Here is a 15,762-nt window from a genome sequence, read left to right on the forward strand (position 1 = left end):
AAACTTTAATCTCTAAGCTCAGATCCTCAAAGAAATTGAGTCTCCCACCTTTCACTGAAATTCTTAGAGGCAGAAGTTTTTGCTCTGCACCTGCTCAGCAGAAATATAAAGCTTACAGTTGTCACATGCCCATGGTACAAAAAAAATCAGAAATCACAGTTTCCTGAGGTTGCAGGTTAGCTGGGATTTAGCCTTATTTAAAAAAAAAAAATGCTGAAATTGTACCTACAGTAACGTAAGGGGCCAGTAGGTGCCACTGCACCCTCACTCTGTCCTTGGTGCTGCCTTGCTCAAGTCAGCCCAGCGCTGCTTACACAATACCAAGTATCTGGAATACACATGCACTAATTCAACACAAGCTATGCTGGAGTCCTTTAAAAACCAAACTAAGCTGCACTGTTCTGTTCACTCCCTTTGAAGCACCTGGCACTGGCCACTGGCGGCAGAGCGGATACTGGGCTATATGGACCATTGGTCTGACCCAGTCTGGCTGTTCTTATGTTCTGTAAGTTCTCCCCCAGCCCTGTGTCCCCTGGGCAATCAGCACCATCTGGATGAGTATTGCTCTAGCCCAGGATTTGTCAGGTATGCTGGATTCTTTAGTTTAAAAGCTGATTTACACTTCTGACATCCTCCCATCAGCAAACTCTGCTGGATTAAACAGAAGAAAGGAGCCTAACATGAATCTCCATCCTTTGGTTCCATGGGCCTTGTTAAATAAACTTGTTCATAAGAAGTCACTGAAACAATCAGGGATGCTGGAACAACTTGTATTGTGAGGGTATTGAGAGCCATTGAACCAAAGCGTAAACCCTGTCTATGATGGAAATGACTTCCAGGCTGTGGGTGTGGCAGCACCTCCAGCACCCATGGAAACAGTGACTATTATTGGTAATTATTTGTATTATCGTAGCACCAAAAAGCCCCACTCTGAGCCCCGTCGTGCTAGGCACTGTAGAAATTCACAGTAAGGTTACCTATGTCTACATTACAACAACCTGGAGGTAGAATCATAGAATATTAGGGTTGGAAGGAACCTCAGGAGGTCATCTACTTCAATCCCCTGCTCAAAGCAGGACCAAACCCCAGACAGATTTTTGCTCCAGATCCCTAAATGGCCCCCTCCAGGATTGAACTCACAACCCTGAGTCTAGTAGGTCAATGCTCATAAGTCCCATGGCCAGGAGGCAGACACACTTGCTTTGCTGGAGCGGTGGCTGGGTCTAGCCTCCCCAGTAAGTAGCTGGGCTGGGACTGTACTTGGTGGCTAACCCAGGACTTGCACAGTTTGCAATCTACATGCATTACCCAAGCTTGCCCACACATCACTACACAGAACAAATACTCCAGAGTAAAATTCTCTCCCCCCCCCGCCACAACCTCCCGGAGTAGTGGTTGATGCAAAACAGCTTCTCACACCTGCTATCCCTGGGCATCTGAGTGGAATCATTTAGTGCCATCAGGCAGCAGCTGAGAAATGCTACCAGTTCCCTCCATTGTAAAAGCTACTTTCACAGCATGACAGCTGTATAAATCAGCCCTGCAGGACACAGCAGGCTGCCTGCCTGGCAAAGGGGTGGTGGCAGACACAGCGAGAGGTGGGCTCTGGCTGGGAACCCCTGTTTGTTCTCCAGCTCCTTGCTGTACACGGTTAAAAAAAGGAAGTGACGGTGGCACCTGCCCTGGGGTGAAACACCTGCCTGAGCTGTGCTGGGCCCCTTGGGAAAGTGCTGCTCATTGCGGGGGGTGTAACAGCCTTGCCCCTGTAGCCTCCTTCTGCTACCCTCCCACGGAGAGATGAGCAACACCCCCGCCCGACACTCACAGGGCTCAACACCCCTCAGCACAGACACAGGCAAGCACCCCCCACCCCCACACAGGATCTCAACACCCCCGCCCAACACACACAGGGATGAACACCCCTCAGCACTGTCACAGGTGAGCACCCCACCCCCTGACCCTCACACAGGCTCTCAACACGCGCACGCCCCCACTGGAGATCAACAATCCCCAGCACAGACACAAGAGAGCAGCACCCCTGCACCCAACACAAATGGGATTAACAATTTCCAGTGCCCCCCCCCCCCAACAAGATTAATCATCTCCCTGGTCTCTCGCGCACACACATTACAACCCTTCCAGCGCGCTCTGGTGCTTGCACATGACACACACACCCACACACGCACAATTAAGAATCCACAGCGGGCACGTGCACATGCACCCCCACCCCCCACCCAGCACACGTGCACACATGCGGGATGAACAGCCCCCAGCACACTCTCCTAAACAGGTGATGAATGACCCCCAGCACCTCCCCGCCCCCTCCGGTATTTCCCTCCCAGCCGCCCCTCTGCAGGCGGGTAGCACCTCTCCTCACGGGGCTGTCTGCCGGCTGCCCTAGGGGACTCAGGGCGCACCCCAGCTTCGGGCTGGTGGGGAAGTGCCCGGGCAGGGGCTGTAGCTGTAGTGGTGGTGGTGGGGGCAGTAGGTGTCTGGGATGAGCAACCGTGGCGGTTTGGAGGAGTGTCGGGGGAGGGGGAGGGATGTAATGCTGTGTGTGAAGGGGCTGAATGGGGGGGGAGTAGAGCAGGGTGGGTGGGTGTGAATGGTGCGGGTGAATGTTAACCAGGGACACGTGTGAGTTAGTGTTAATGGTGACCAGGGACTGGTGTGTGTGTGTGTTTGTGTGAGACTGAGAGAGAGAATGTGAATGGTGATCAGGGACACATATGTGTGTGAATGGTGACCAGGGATGACTCTGTGTGTGTGTGTGAGAGAGAGAAAGAGAGAGAATCTGAATGGTGAACAGAGGGTGTGTGTGCGTGTGTGTGTGAATGCTAGTGAGGGACAAGTGTGAGTGTGAGTGGTGACCAGAGATGGGTGTATGTGAGTGTGTGTGAATGATGACCATGGAGAGAGATGTGTGTGTATGTGTGAGTGTGAACGGTGATCAGGGACGTGTGTGTGAGAGTGGTGACTAGGGAGGGTCTTATACTTAGAAAATGAAAACTGGCAGGATCTTACTGAGGGGGTAAGGCAATAGGCTGCATTTATTGTGAATACAGAGAGAATCAGAATAAGCAAGCAGTTACAGTTATAACATTCCATTTACTCACACAATTCATTCATACACGCACAAGTTCTGCAAAGTTGTTCTTATAATTACCAGCCTAGGAGTTGCTTGTGCCAAGTCACTGGGCAGGTGGCCTGGACATGAGAATGGAGCCGGCTCTTGTCAGATGCACATTTGATGCTCTTGGAAATTGGTTGCAGAACCAGACCCAGAATCCTCAGGCTTTTGGGTCTGTCTTTATAGGGGTTCATACTCATACAAGTCCATGGGGTTTGCCTGGTCATGCTGGTCTCACGCTGGAAGTGATAGTCAATCACGCAGATGGCACAGCAATGATGGTTTGTTGTTATCTTCTTCTTCGGTTCTTGGCCTCTCTGTCCTTGGGGCGGTTGGGGGTGGATTCGGGTGGGCCTTCACGATTATCCATTGTCTCACCCAGTGCATTCTTCGGCCAAACAGTTCTAGGTATCCTAAGACTGGTGCCTCAACCTTTTAGTACCCATTCAATCACAGGACCGCAATCACACTCTCTTTCACTTTACATATATTCTATTACATCTACATTTTACTACCTATTCATTCGTTAACATAACCACTCTAAAATCATTGGGGACATGGCAGACTTCAATAAGCCTATTCATACCACTTGCTACACATGAAAAGAAAACAAACAAGATAAGAACACAAGGGGGTGGGGGGCGTTTAACAAATCTTCCTGGATTTAGGGAAACTGCGGTAATCTTATCACTTTAGAACAGACTTTGTCTTGAGGTGTGGTTTTACAAGGAATACAGCCCTTGTAAACTGACCAGCATATTTCAGTCAGCACAGATTCAGCCTGCTTGATAGGCATATTTCTTTCTAGTGGTCAGGCCAAATCCAGGGTCTGATCTTCTCACACTTTCCCAGAACATAAGTGTACCAATTATTACTTTAGTCCAACAAGGGGTGTGTGGGTGTGAATGGTGGCCAGGAACATGTGTGTGTGTGTGAATGGTGACCAGGGATGGGTCTGTGGGTGTTAATGGTGACAAGGGAGGTGTGTGTGTGTGTGTGTGTGTGTGTGTGTGTGTGTGTGTGTGGTGACCAGTCAGGGAGGGGTGTGTGTGTGTGAATGGTGACCAGGGAGGAGTGTGGGGGTGTGAGTGGTGACTAGAGAGGGAGGGGTGTGAGTGTGTGCGTGAATGGTGACCGAGGGGTGTGTGTGTGTGTGACTGGTGACCAGAGAAGGATGGAGAAGTGTATATGTGTGCATGCGCATGAAGGGTGGCCATGGAGGTAGGGGTGTGTGTGTCTATGTGTGTGAGTGGTGACCAGGGAGGGCTGTGTGTGTGTGTGGGGGGGTGAGTGGTGACCAGGGAGGGCTGTGTGTGGGGTGTGCGTGTGTGAGAGTGATGACCAGGGAGGGCTGTGTGTGTGTGAATGAGAGAGAAAGAGACTGGTGACCAGGGAGGGCTGTGTGTGTGTTTGTGTGGTGACTGGGAAGGACTCTGTGTGTGTGTGTGTGTGGGGGGGTGAGTGGTAAACAGGGAGGTGTGGGGGTGTGTGTGACCAGGGAGGGCTTTGTGTGTGTGTGTGAATGAGTGGTGACCAGGGAGGACTGTGTGTGTTTGTAGGGGGGAGGATGTGTGAGTGGTGACCAGGAAGGGGTATATGTGGGTGGGTATGTGAGTGTGTGACTGGTGACCAGAGAGGGAGGGGTGTGTGTGTGTGTGTGTGTGTGTGTGTGTGTGTGTGAATGGTGACCAGGGAGGGAGGGGTGTGTGTGTGTGCGTGAATGGTGACCAGGGAGGGGGAGGTGTAGGGGCAGGCATGTGTGTGAGTGGTGACCAGGGAGGGAGGTGTGTGTGTATGGGTATGAATGGTGACCAGTGAGAGGTGTGGGCGGGGAGTGTGTGTGTGTGAGTGGTGACCAGGGAGGGCGGTGTGTGTGTGTGTGTGGGGGGGGGTGAGTGGTGACCAGGGAGAGCTGTGTGTGTGTGTGTGTATGTGTGTGTGTGTAAGTGGTGACCAGGAAGGGCTGTGTGTGTGTGGGGGGGGTGAGTGATGACCAGGGAGGGCTGTGTGCGTGTGTGTATGAGTGGTGACCAGGGAGGGCTGTGTGTGTGGTGACCAGGAGGGCTGTGTGTGGGGTGTGTGTGGTGACCAGGGAGGGCTGTGTGTGTGTGTGTGTTGACCAGGAGGGTTGTCTGTGTGTGTGTGGGGGTGACCAGGGAGGGCTGTGTGTGTGGTGACCAGGGAGGGCTGTGTGTGTGTGTGTGTGTGTGTGAGAAAGAGAGAGAGAGAGAGACTGGTGACCAGGGAGGGCGGGGGGGGGGGCAGGGGAGGTGGCCAGGGAGGGCTGTGTGTGTGGTGTGTGTGTGAGTGGTGACAAGCAGGGCCGGCTTTAGGCCTATTTCAGCAATTCCCCCGAAACTGTTCGAATTGGGCCCCACACTTCCTAAAGCCAGCCCTGGTGACCAGGGATGGCTGTGTGTGTGTGATTTGTGAGTGTGACCAGGGATGGCTGTGTGTGTGTGTGTGTGTGTGCACGCGTGTGTGGTGACCAAAGAGGGTTGTGTGTGTGTAGGGGGGTTAGTGGTGACCAGGGACGGCTGTGTGTGTGGGGGGGGAGGGAGTGTGTGGTGTGACCAGGGATGGCTGTGTCTGTGTGAGGTGTGAGGGGTGACCAGGGAGGGCTCTGTGTGGGGAGGTGGCCAGTGAGGGCTGTGTGTGTGTGTAGGGGGGGTGAGTGGTGAGCAGGGAAGGCAGTGTGTGTGTGTGTGGTGTGAGTGGTGACCAGGGAGGTCTGTGGGGCAATAGTGACAGGGAGGGCTGTGTGTGTGTGAGAGAGTGGTGACAAGGGAGGGCTGGGTGTGTGTGGGTGTGTGTGACCAAGGAGGGCTGTGTGTGTGGAGTGCGTGTGTGTGTGTGAGGTTACCAGGGAGGGCTCTGTGTGTGTGGGGTGACCAGGGAGGGCTGTGTGTGGGTGGGTGGGGGGTTGTGTGTGTATGTGTGCCGATCTGGGAGGCTGTGTATGGGGTGTGTGTGGTGGGGTGCGTGAGTGGTGACCAGGGAGGGGTGTGTGTGTGTGTGTGGTGACCAGGGAAGCTGTGTATGGGGTGTGTGTGGTGACCAGAGAGGGCTGTGTGTGTGTGTGTGTGTGTGGGTTGTGTGTGTGTGTGTGTGTGAGGGGTGACCAGGGAGGCTGTGTGTGTGTGTGTCTGCTGACCAGTGAGGCTGTGTGTGTCGTGTGGTGTGTGTGTCTGGTGACCAGGGAGGCTGTGTGTGTGGTGTGGTGTGTGTTTGTGAGGGTGACCAGGGAGGCTGTGTGTGTGTTTGTGAGGGGTGACCAGGGAGGCTGTGGTCTGTGTGTGCGCGCGCGTGTGAGGGGTGACCAGGGAGCCTGTGTGTGTGGTGTGGTGTGTGTGTGAGGGGTGACCAGGGAGACTGTGTGTGTGGTGTGTGTGGTGTGGTGACCAGGGAGACTGTATGTGTGGTGTGTGCTGTTGACCATGGAGGCTGTGTGTGTGTGTGGTGTGGTGACCAGGGAGGCTGTGTGTGTGGGTGTGTGTGTGGTGACCATGGAGGCTCGGTGTGTTTGTGTGTGGTGACCAGGGAGGCTGTGTGTGTGCTGTGGTGTGTTTGTGTGTGGTGACCAGGGAGGCTGTGTGTGTGGTGTGGTGACCAGGGAGGCTGTGGGTGTGGTGTGGTGTGTGTGTGTGTTCTGTTTGTGGTGACCAGGGAGGCTGTGTGTGTGTGTGTGGTGACCAGGGAGGCTGTGGGTGTGGTGTGTGTGTGTGTGGTGACCATGGAGGCTCTGTGTGTGTGTGCTGTGGTGTGTTGTGTGTTCTGTTTGTGTGTGGTGTGGTGACCAGGGAGGCTGTGTGTGTGTGGTGTGGTGTGTGTGTGTGGTGACCAGGGAGGCTGTGTGTGTGTGCTGTGGTGTGTTTGTGTGTGGTGTGCTGACCAGGGAGGCTGTGTGTGTGTGTGGTGTGGTGTGTGTTTGTGTGTGGTGTGCTGACCAGGGAGGCTGTGTGTGTGTGTGTGATGTGGTGTGTGTTTGTGTGTGGTGTGGTGTGGTGACCAGGGAGGCTGTGTGTTTGTGTGTGGTGTGGTGACCAGGGAGGCTGTGTGTGTGTGGTGTGGTGTGTGTTTGTGTGTGGTGTGGTGACCAGGGAGGCTGTGTGTGTGTGGCGTGGTGTGTGTTTGTGTGTGGTGTGCTGACCAGGGAGGCTGTGTGTACCCGCGCGGGGAGGGCAGCTCCCCACGTGGGGCTGACGCCGGCTGCTCAGCAGCTCCGGATTGATCCTGGGGCTATAAAGCGAGGCCGCTGCGAGGGAGGCAGAGCGGCGGCGGCGGCGGCTGCAGACTCGGCTCCAGACCGCTGCGCGCTTCGGTCCAGCTGAGCGCAGCCCCGAACTGCCCGGGTCCCGGCAAGCGACCGCTGCGGGGGGGAACCTGCTGCTGCTCTTGCTCCGAGCCGCCCGCAGCCGGAGGGACGGGCCAGCGACACTGGCCGGACCCCCACAAGTTCTGGCCCCTCCTTGCCGTGCACACTCAGCCCCTTTGATTGCTCGGACTTGCTTTCCTGCCGGACGCTGGTGGGGGGAAGATGCAGCCAATCGCGTCCACCTGGATAAGGCCCCCGTCGCCCTCCCCCTTAGCTGGACCCTTTGATTAACATGTCCGACCCTTCCCCGCCTGCCCTCTCCGCACAGGTAAGATGAACTTTATTTCGGAGCCTTGAACAGTAACTAAGAACTCTTCGCAGCCCTGCACAACCCGCTCTGGGCGGGGAGCCTGGGGGAGAAGCACCGGGCCCCCCGCAAGCGGCTGGAAATGAAGTAGACTTCGACACGGGGAGGGAGGATCAGCGGCTTTGCTGCTTATACAAGACCCAAACAAAACAAAGGACAGAGACGCTGCCCGCCCCCCCCCCGCCCCCCGCTGCTTCTGTCGCTCTAGTAAACAGAAGTCATGGGAGCTAGAGGCGGCTGCTGCTGCTGATTGAATTAAGCTTTGCCACTAGCTCCCCTGGCAGGAGGCTACAGACTTGCCAGGTGCAGCGGCCGGCCCCTGAGTCTCTGGGTGACTCCTAGCAGGGAGCACGGGCAGCTGGGTTTGATGTTTAACCTGGAGAACCCGTTCACGGAGAGGGGGCGCTTCTTTTCCATGGAGTACCAGCACCAGCTGGAAGAGGAGGGTTACCCGCCTCCTGGCAGCAACGGGAGCCTGAATGAGAGTGAGGCCGGGCCAAGAGGTGGTACCCCTTACCCTCTCCACACCACTCTCACCCTCATCAGCCTGGCAGGGCTGCTCATGCTCTTCACCATCTTCGGCAACGTGCTGGTCATCATTGCCGTCTTCACCAGCCGTGGGCTCAAGGCTCCCCAGAACCTCTTCCTGGTCTCCCTGGCCTCAGCTGACATCCTGGTGGCCACGCTGGTCATCCCTTTCTCACTGGCCAACGAAGTGATGGGCTACTGGTACTTTGGCAAGGTCTGGTGCGAGATCTACCTGGCCTTGGACGTGCTATTCTGCACCTCCTCCATCGTGCACCTGTGTGCCATCAGCCTGGACCGCTACTGGTCCATCACCCAGGCCATCGAGTATAACCTCAAGCGCACACCGCGCCGCATCAAGTGCATCATCTTCATCGTCTGGGTCATCTCGGCTGTCATCTCATTCCCGCCCCTTATCTCCATTGAGAAGAAGAACGGGCAGCAGGCTGACCAGCGGGCAGCTGGGTGCAAGATCAACAATGAGAAGTGGTACATCATCTCCTCCTGCATCGGCTCCTTCTTCGCCCCCTGCCTCATCATGATCCTGGTCTATATACGTATCTATCAGATCGCCAAGAGGAGAACCAGGGTGCCCCCCAGCAAGAGAGGAGAACACTCCAATAAGAGGCAAAATGGCTTGGCAGACAAGGAGGAGCTGCCAGCAGCAGCCAAGCTCAATGGGGAGAAGGTGACGGAGGGAGGAGGAGGGGAAGGAGGGCAGGAGAGGGAGCTAAATGGCATAGACATGGAGGAGACTTCCTCCTCGGAGCACAATGAGAACCATCAGTGCAGGAAGCAGGGGAGGCCCCAGAGATGCAAGGGCAAGACCAAATTGAGCCAGATCAAGCCTGGGGACAGCTTGCCCAGGAGGATGGAGGAGGAGAGGAATGCCAAAGCGTCCCGGTGGAGGGGCAGGCAGAACCGGGAGAAGCGCTTTACCTTTGTGCTGGCAGTGGTGATCGGGGTCTTTGTCATATGCTGGTTTCCCTTTTTCTTCACCTACACACTCACCGCTGTCTGCAAGAGCTGCTCCGTGCCTGACACCCTCTTCAAGTTCTTTTTCTGGTTTGGTTATTGCAACAGCTCTCTGAACCCTGTCATCTACACCATCTTCAACCAGGACTTCAGGAGGGCCTTCAAAAAGATCCTCTGCAGAATAGACAGGAAAAGGATTGTTTGATGAACAGACCCTTCTCTGTCAGCATGACTGGTGACTAAAGGCTCTCCCATGTGAGGGAGATACACACCTGCCTTGGGCTGGATTTGCAAATGAATAGCTTCCTCTGATGTGCAGGTGGGACCCCTTTAAAAACTGAGATGAAACTATTAAAACACCAAGCAACAACAACAAAGCAAGCAAGGGAAACACACAGCCTCAGCATTTGGGTTTGCTAGTGAATCATTTCTGGCTTTGGATGGGTTCATGACTTATAAGCTTAACTCTTTGAAAACTTAAATGAAATTCAGAAATCAACAACAAAGAGAAAATATACAGGCCCACATAAGCTATTTTTTTGGATGTGTAATTAACTTTAAACTCCTTGTAAAAATACAGTATTCCATCCCTGAGATCTGTCTTCATTTTTGTAAGGCAGTCAGCTTTGAAACTAAGAATGCTTTAAATAGGCTTGACAACTTGAAGCGTAAAAACAATTGGAGCCATCTCATCAACCCTGCGGTTTGATAGTATTACCAAGATTTCCAATGTGCTATTGGATTTTTGGCCGTAAATCTTGTAAGTGCAGACCTGACCACATTGGAGGATTTTTTTTTTATGTATGTGATTCTGTTTCCTCACTATTATTTAGTATTGCTGAAAAGGTAACATTCCTAACCAGGGGGGGCGGGAAACCAAACAGTTTCACAATGCAATCAGAAATGATCCAAAAAATTGAGAACAATGAGCTCATTTTGCTTGCAATGTGATGCTTGAGAGCAATCAAGTTCTTAAAGAGTTAATAGAAAGTAATATCCCCTTACCTTACAGCACGGAAATCTGTTCAATGCTAACTTATTTTCCCCACCCTGATTGTAAATAGATAACATGATATGTAACCCTGATATTTACTTTAAAAATGTTATCTGATTTGTATTGATTTTTGACATTTTAATTCCTGCTGGGTTTCCTGCACAAGAAACCGGGTTTCATGCACAAAAGCAATTCTGCCTTTTTGTGTAACCTGATAAGATTTAAGTTTTTAATTTTCTAGTTTCATCTTCAGTGGAGACTGGTGAACTGTCCATTTTTTATCTGAATCGTATACAGGACAACCCTTTAAAACAGAAAACGTACATACAGTTTCTCCTATATTTTATGGTGTACTTATACTTTTTTTTAAAAAAAAATGTGTAAATATCATTATATTGGAATGGGAAAAGAAAGAGTTAATATTAAAATACCACCTTTTCAGAAGTATCTATTATAAACAACAAATCTAACATCCTCGTGCCATGAGAAAAACTTCCTGAAGAATATTAAAAAGGAAAAACTTCTTTGCCATTCACAATAAACTATGGGGAAACCTTTTAACGTTATAACAGCTTCGTTTAAATACTGACAGGTCACAGAAATGATGTGGAATACGAAACATTTGTTTAAATCACCCCATTGTAAACTGAATTTATTGGACAACAGCTGTCAAATTTTCTGTAGCAGACTTAAAGGAGAAAGAGAGCTTTTTATTTCTAAGAGTGTGTTTTATTCCTTTTACTCTTGTTTTTGCTGTATTTAACTCCAAAGGTCCCATGGCAAATTATGGGAGTTGAACACCAATGTTTACATCCACATAAGTTTTCAAAGCTGAACCCTTGAGAGGTGAGAAAAAAAGCAAGCTTTCCTTTACCTTTAAAAATAAAAAGTTGGCAGCAGTTGCTATAATGGATTTTTTTATTAAATAAAAAAGTTTACAGATTACATGTGAAATAAACTTGAATGAATATTCTGTTATCAGTACTTTCAACAGTTTACAAGTGTCAAAACTCTACATCAGCTGCAGGCTTAGGCTCCGTAAATGGTGTCAGCAGAAGAGTCACTTGTGTTTTCCAAAAGGCATTGCTATACCTAATGCTAAACAGTGGTTTAGTTCATTGTGCAGTGACAAAATGAGTCCTTGATACGCTGCTTTCTTTTCTCATGCCACAGTAAGAGCATTCATGTGCTTCTTAAAGAACTGGATTTAGGGTTACACGGTGAGATTTGCTTGGTTAGTTTATCAATGCCTTTTCCCCTCTCAGTAGAAATAGCTGTGTGGTGCAGTATTTACAAACAGCCAGGATGCTAAATAATTGGGTCATAAACACAACTAGAAATTATAAGAGCAGGGGAGACTATAACTGTTGGGTTTAGCTGAATTGCATTTCATGTTTATAAAAGACAACAGCCACTCTTCCCAAAGAGATTTTGTTTGTTTCAGGTCTCTTGGGAGCAGGCTACTGTGCATATAAAAGTGATTCTGGTAAACCTTGACCTTTTCCCAGAGTCAAGAAAAAATGAAAGAACATCCTTCCCTGGTTTAACATGATGTTATGTTATTATCTGTATCACAGTAACACTCAGAGAACTCAATCAGAATTAAACATTGTCATTTACGTTTGTACAGGACCTTGCACAATCTCTGCCCCAAAGTGATTGCTGTTTTAAGGCACCAATCTGGCAAAAATTTACGCATGTACTTTGCTTTGCTCACATGGAGTCAATGGGGCTACTCACCTGCTTATAGTTAAGTATGTGCATGAGTGTTTGCACCATCGGGGTCCTCAAAATTGCCAATTTGAGAAGTAGCTACTGATTTCAGCAGCCTGTTTTTGGGTGCTCAACCCGAGCCTTCCGAAAGGAGCCTGGTTTTCAGAGGTGTTGAACAGCTACAGTTTCCATTGCTGTCAGCTGGAGTTTGGGTGCAGCACGCTTCTGAAAGCCAGGACCTCAGTATAGGAACCCCCAAATCATTTCTAACTTGGCTTCATAGTTTGTCCTATTAAAAATAAGTTAAGCAAACAAAAGAACGTAGAGTGGCTAACATGGCTTTGTGAATGAATCACTGATGAACTTTGGGGGCCGGCTGCTATAGGGAACGCAGCTCCCTCAGCCAGGTGAAGACTCAGTTTTCCTTGGTAAGCCCGCAAACTGGAATAGAGCTGGAGAGAGGAAGAGCTGAAGTGCAATTTTCAAATTCTTAATGTCCCACTGTCAGCCTGAGGTGAATCTCTGGAGAGGCAGAGGGAAGTGGGGGGGCAATGGAGAAGGAATAAGGACAGGTAGGTATGCCAATGATATGGGGTGTGGATCCAGGGAGAAAATAGGTAGCACTGATGCCTGCAAAGGTCCTTTGTAAAATGAAAATCCCAGTGATCAAAACCCTGTCATGATGTCACTGAACTGCTGTAGCATCTACTGTTCCTTTTATATGGGAGATATCAGCTTCCACACTATGAACCGTCTCATACCAGGGGGAGAGAGCATTTCCAGGGTTGTCTGGCTAACTAAATCGCTGGCTGGGCACAGCTATTGAGCCTGCTCAGAATGGCTTGGTTAAGCTGCTACAGTTGGAGCTGGAGAAGTTATGGGGGGCCTGCGAGCTGGAGCTGGAGAAGTTGGGGGAGGAGGGGTTGACATTAGTTTGCCCCACTGCTTTGATAACCCTGATCGCCTTTTATCTTCCCTTCCCTAAATAATACGACCCAGAGGCAACCAAAGTGCTGACCAGCTGTAGCAATTGGTAGGGCTGTGAATGTGGGTTCTGGACCAGGGCAGCTGCAGCAGCACGGACTTCAGGGCAGGCCAGCTCTGTGAGTAATTCCCTGGGGTCCCATGGGGGTTTGTACAGCCCACACTAAAGTCTCTGCTGTCACAGCTTCATTAGCTGGTACCCGAGCCAGCTAAGATTAGCTCAGGTATCCCAGCTAGTGCTGCAGTCACACCCTGTGTCTGCTAAACAACAGCAGAGAAGGTTTGAATCCTAGTGAGCCCTGGGTAAGAGGCCGCATGTCATTGCTTTGCCTGAGGAGGAGAGTGGGACGTACCCTGTGGTTCAGTGTAGACATACCCACAGTCTCAAGCAGCAGGTGGGGTTGGTGCTATCAGAGAAACAGGCCTTGCAATGTTGTCAGGTGCTAGTGTCCAGGACTGTTCAGAGAGATGCCATGTGATGAGTTCCTCCAACTGGAATGTGGAAATTGCTACCCTGGAGACCCAGGATTCATCCAGTTCAATCTCTGTCCGTGTGGGTGAGTGTGCTGCTGGTCCTGCATTCCTTACACTCTGATTTTCACCGATTTCAGCAGGGGTGTGGCTGTACGAGGGATGCTTTGGGATCTTCCGGGAGCTGTGTAAACGTAGGAGAAGCACTGGGGAATAGTATGGCCAGCTCAGCCAAGATTTTAGATGAAAGACAGACTAAGAGGCAGTTTTGGCCCCGTTTACTGCACAGGTGGAGCCTGTAGCTCCCAGGCAGAGAGAAGTTCACCCACGAGGGCAGGGGTTCTGCAGTGGCACACACCACCCATCAGTCATGCTTTCTGAGTGTGGGGAAAGATGCAAGTTCCTCCTGATTGCTGCAGTTGTTTCCCAGGTGGAGGCTGCTGGGCCAAGAGCCCCAAGTGGGTCCCATTGAGTTTGGTGGCTGCTCGTGGGGAGGAGAAGGATTTTTGTGAGAATAAAGCTTTTGCTTTTACTGTTCCTTTGGCACTTGGAAAGTTCAAAGTCTGCAGAGACGACTTCTTTATTACAGCAGGTGTCTTGGCAGAAGTGCTGCTGCCGGAGCTGTGCCATTGTTTCTGTTGGAAATGACACTTAGCTGGCCTCTAATAACTTCTTTGGGATACCTGGGTTAAATATTTGTAGCTGAAATTGCTTTGGCTGTTTACAAGCTATAGGAGTGGAGAAAACAGAGAAGTTAATTGGCTGACGATTTGCCCCCGGCCAGTACTCAGACAACTCACAAGGGCTGTGACGATGATGAAACCTAGGCTAAGTACTGACCTCTGTTCCTCCCTCTGACATCCTATGGAAGTAAACAGGCCAGATTCTGATCTCACTGAAGTCTATGGCACAATTCCCATTGATTTCAATGAGACCAAACGTCTGGGTGTTTTTTGGCAACACAACCCCTAACAACTGTTGAGACCTGGCACCTTTGGCCCCATTGCTCCGGCCGCCTGGACAGCTCTCCTTTTTATTGACTGCATTTGTGCTGGGAAGTGAACCACAGGGTCAACCAAAGTGGGGGTAATTAGCAGCTTAAAATGGCAAAGGCTCAGCTGGGCAAACCAGTGGAGAAATAAAACCAGAACCTCTGACCCAACAAAATTACATCTCAAGCCTGACATTCAAGGTTCCACAAAAGGGTCAGTTAGCTTCTCCTTAATTCTATTTAATTTCCAAGCGTCTCTCCATTTCCAACACACAGTCTTGGCTCTGACACTGATGCCCTCTACCCCAAAGGCTCCTCCTGGGCTGAGGTTAGCTCAGTTAGAAATCTCTGGAAGCCTTTGCTGTCAACTGCCCAGCAAAGTTTTGCACACTGCCTTTGCTTTAGATACTTCAGCCTCAGCCAGGCACCCCAACGTCTGGCTTCTAAACTGAAACAGACACTCTGAGGTTCACCCGTGCTTGGGTCTAATGAGAAATGGCTCCCAGCTGCAAAAAGTGAATCTAGGTCAAAACTTTTCTAAAACTTGGGAGCATTTAGATCTGAGTTCTTGGTTCTGGCCCATCTCTAGGCCAGACCTCAGGAGGTCATCTAGTCTAAGCACTTGCTCCAAGCAGGACCAATCCCCAGACAAAAAGAACAGGAGTACCTGTGGCACCTTAGAGACTAACAAATTTATTTCAGCATGAGCTTTTGTGAGCTACAGCTCACTTCTTCGGATGCACAGAATGGAACACACAGACAGGAGATATTTATACATACAGAGAACATGAAAAGGTGGAAGTAGCCATACCAACTGGAAGAGTCTAATCAATTGAGATGAGCTATAGTCAGCAGGGGAAAAAAACCTTCTGAAGTGATAATAAAGATGACCCATAGAAGGTATGAGGAGAACTTAACATAGGGAAATAGATTCAATTAGTGTAATGACCCAGCCATTCGTTAAGGCCTGAGTTAATTATGTCTAATTTGCATATTAATTTTCCCCTGCTGACAGTAGCTCATCTCAATTGAATCTCCTGTCTGTGTGTTCCATTCTGTGCATCTGAAGAAGTGAGCTGTAGCTCACGCTGAAATAGTCTATAAGGTGCCACTAGTACTCGTGTTCTTTTTGCGGATACAGACTAACATGGCTGCTACTCTGAAATCCCCAGACAGATTTTTGCCCTAGATCCCTAAATGGCCCTACTGAGAATTGAACTCACAAAGCTGGGTTTAATAGGCTAATACTCAAACCACCAAGCTATCGCTCCCACTGGAAGGTGTTCAGGGACCTAAC

General features: G+C 50.4%; 1 protein-coding gene across 1 annotated transcript; it reads left to right on the plus strand.

The window, feature by feature from the left end:
• Positions 1 to 7,430: 7,430 nt before the first annotated feature.
• On the plus strand, positions 7,431 to 11,212 carry ADRA2A (adrenoceptor alpha 2A). Its single transcript, XM_030571032.1, has one exon. The coding sequence runs from the start codon at positions 8,180 to 8,182 to the stop codon at positions 9,515 to 9,517; it is 1,338 nt and encodes a 445-aa protein (XP_030426892.1). The 5' UTR covers positions 7,431 to 8,179; the 3' UTR covers positions 9,518 to 11,212.
• The last annotated feature ends 4,550 nt before the right edge of the window (positions 11,213 to 15,762 follow it).

This window comes from Gopherus evgoodei, chromosome 7, assembly GCF_007399415.2.
Source record: "Gopherus evgoodei ecotype Sinaloan lineage chromosome 7, rGopEvg1_v1.p, whole genome shotgun sequence".
In the NCBI taxonomy this organism is placed as follows: Eukaryota; Metazoa; Chordata; order Testudines; family Testudinidae; genus Gopherus; species Gopherus evgoodei.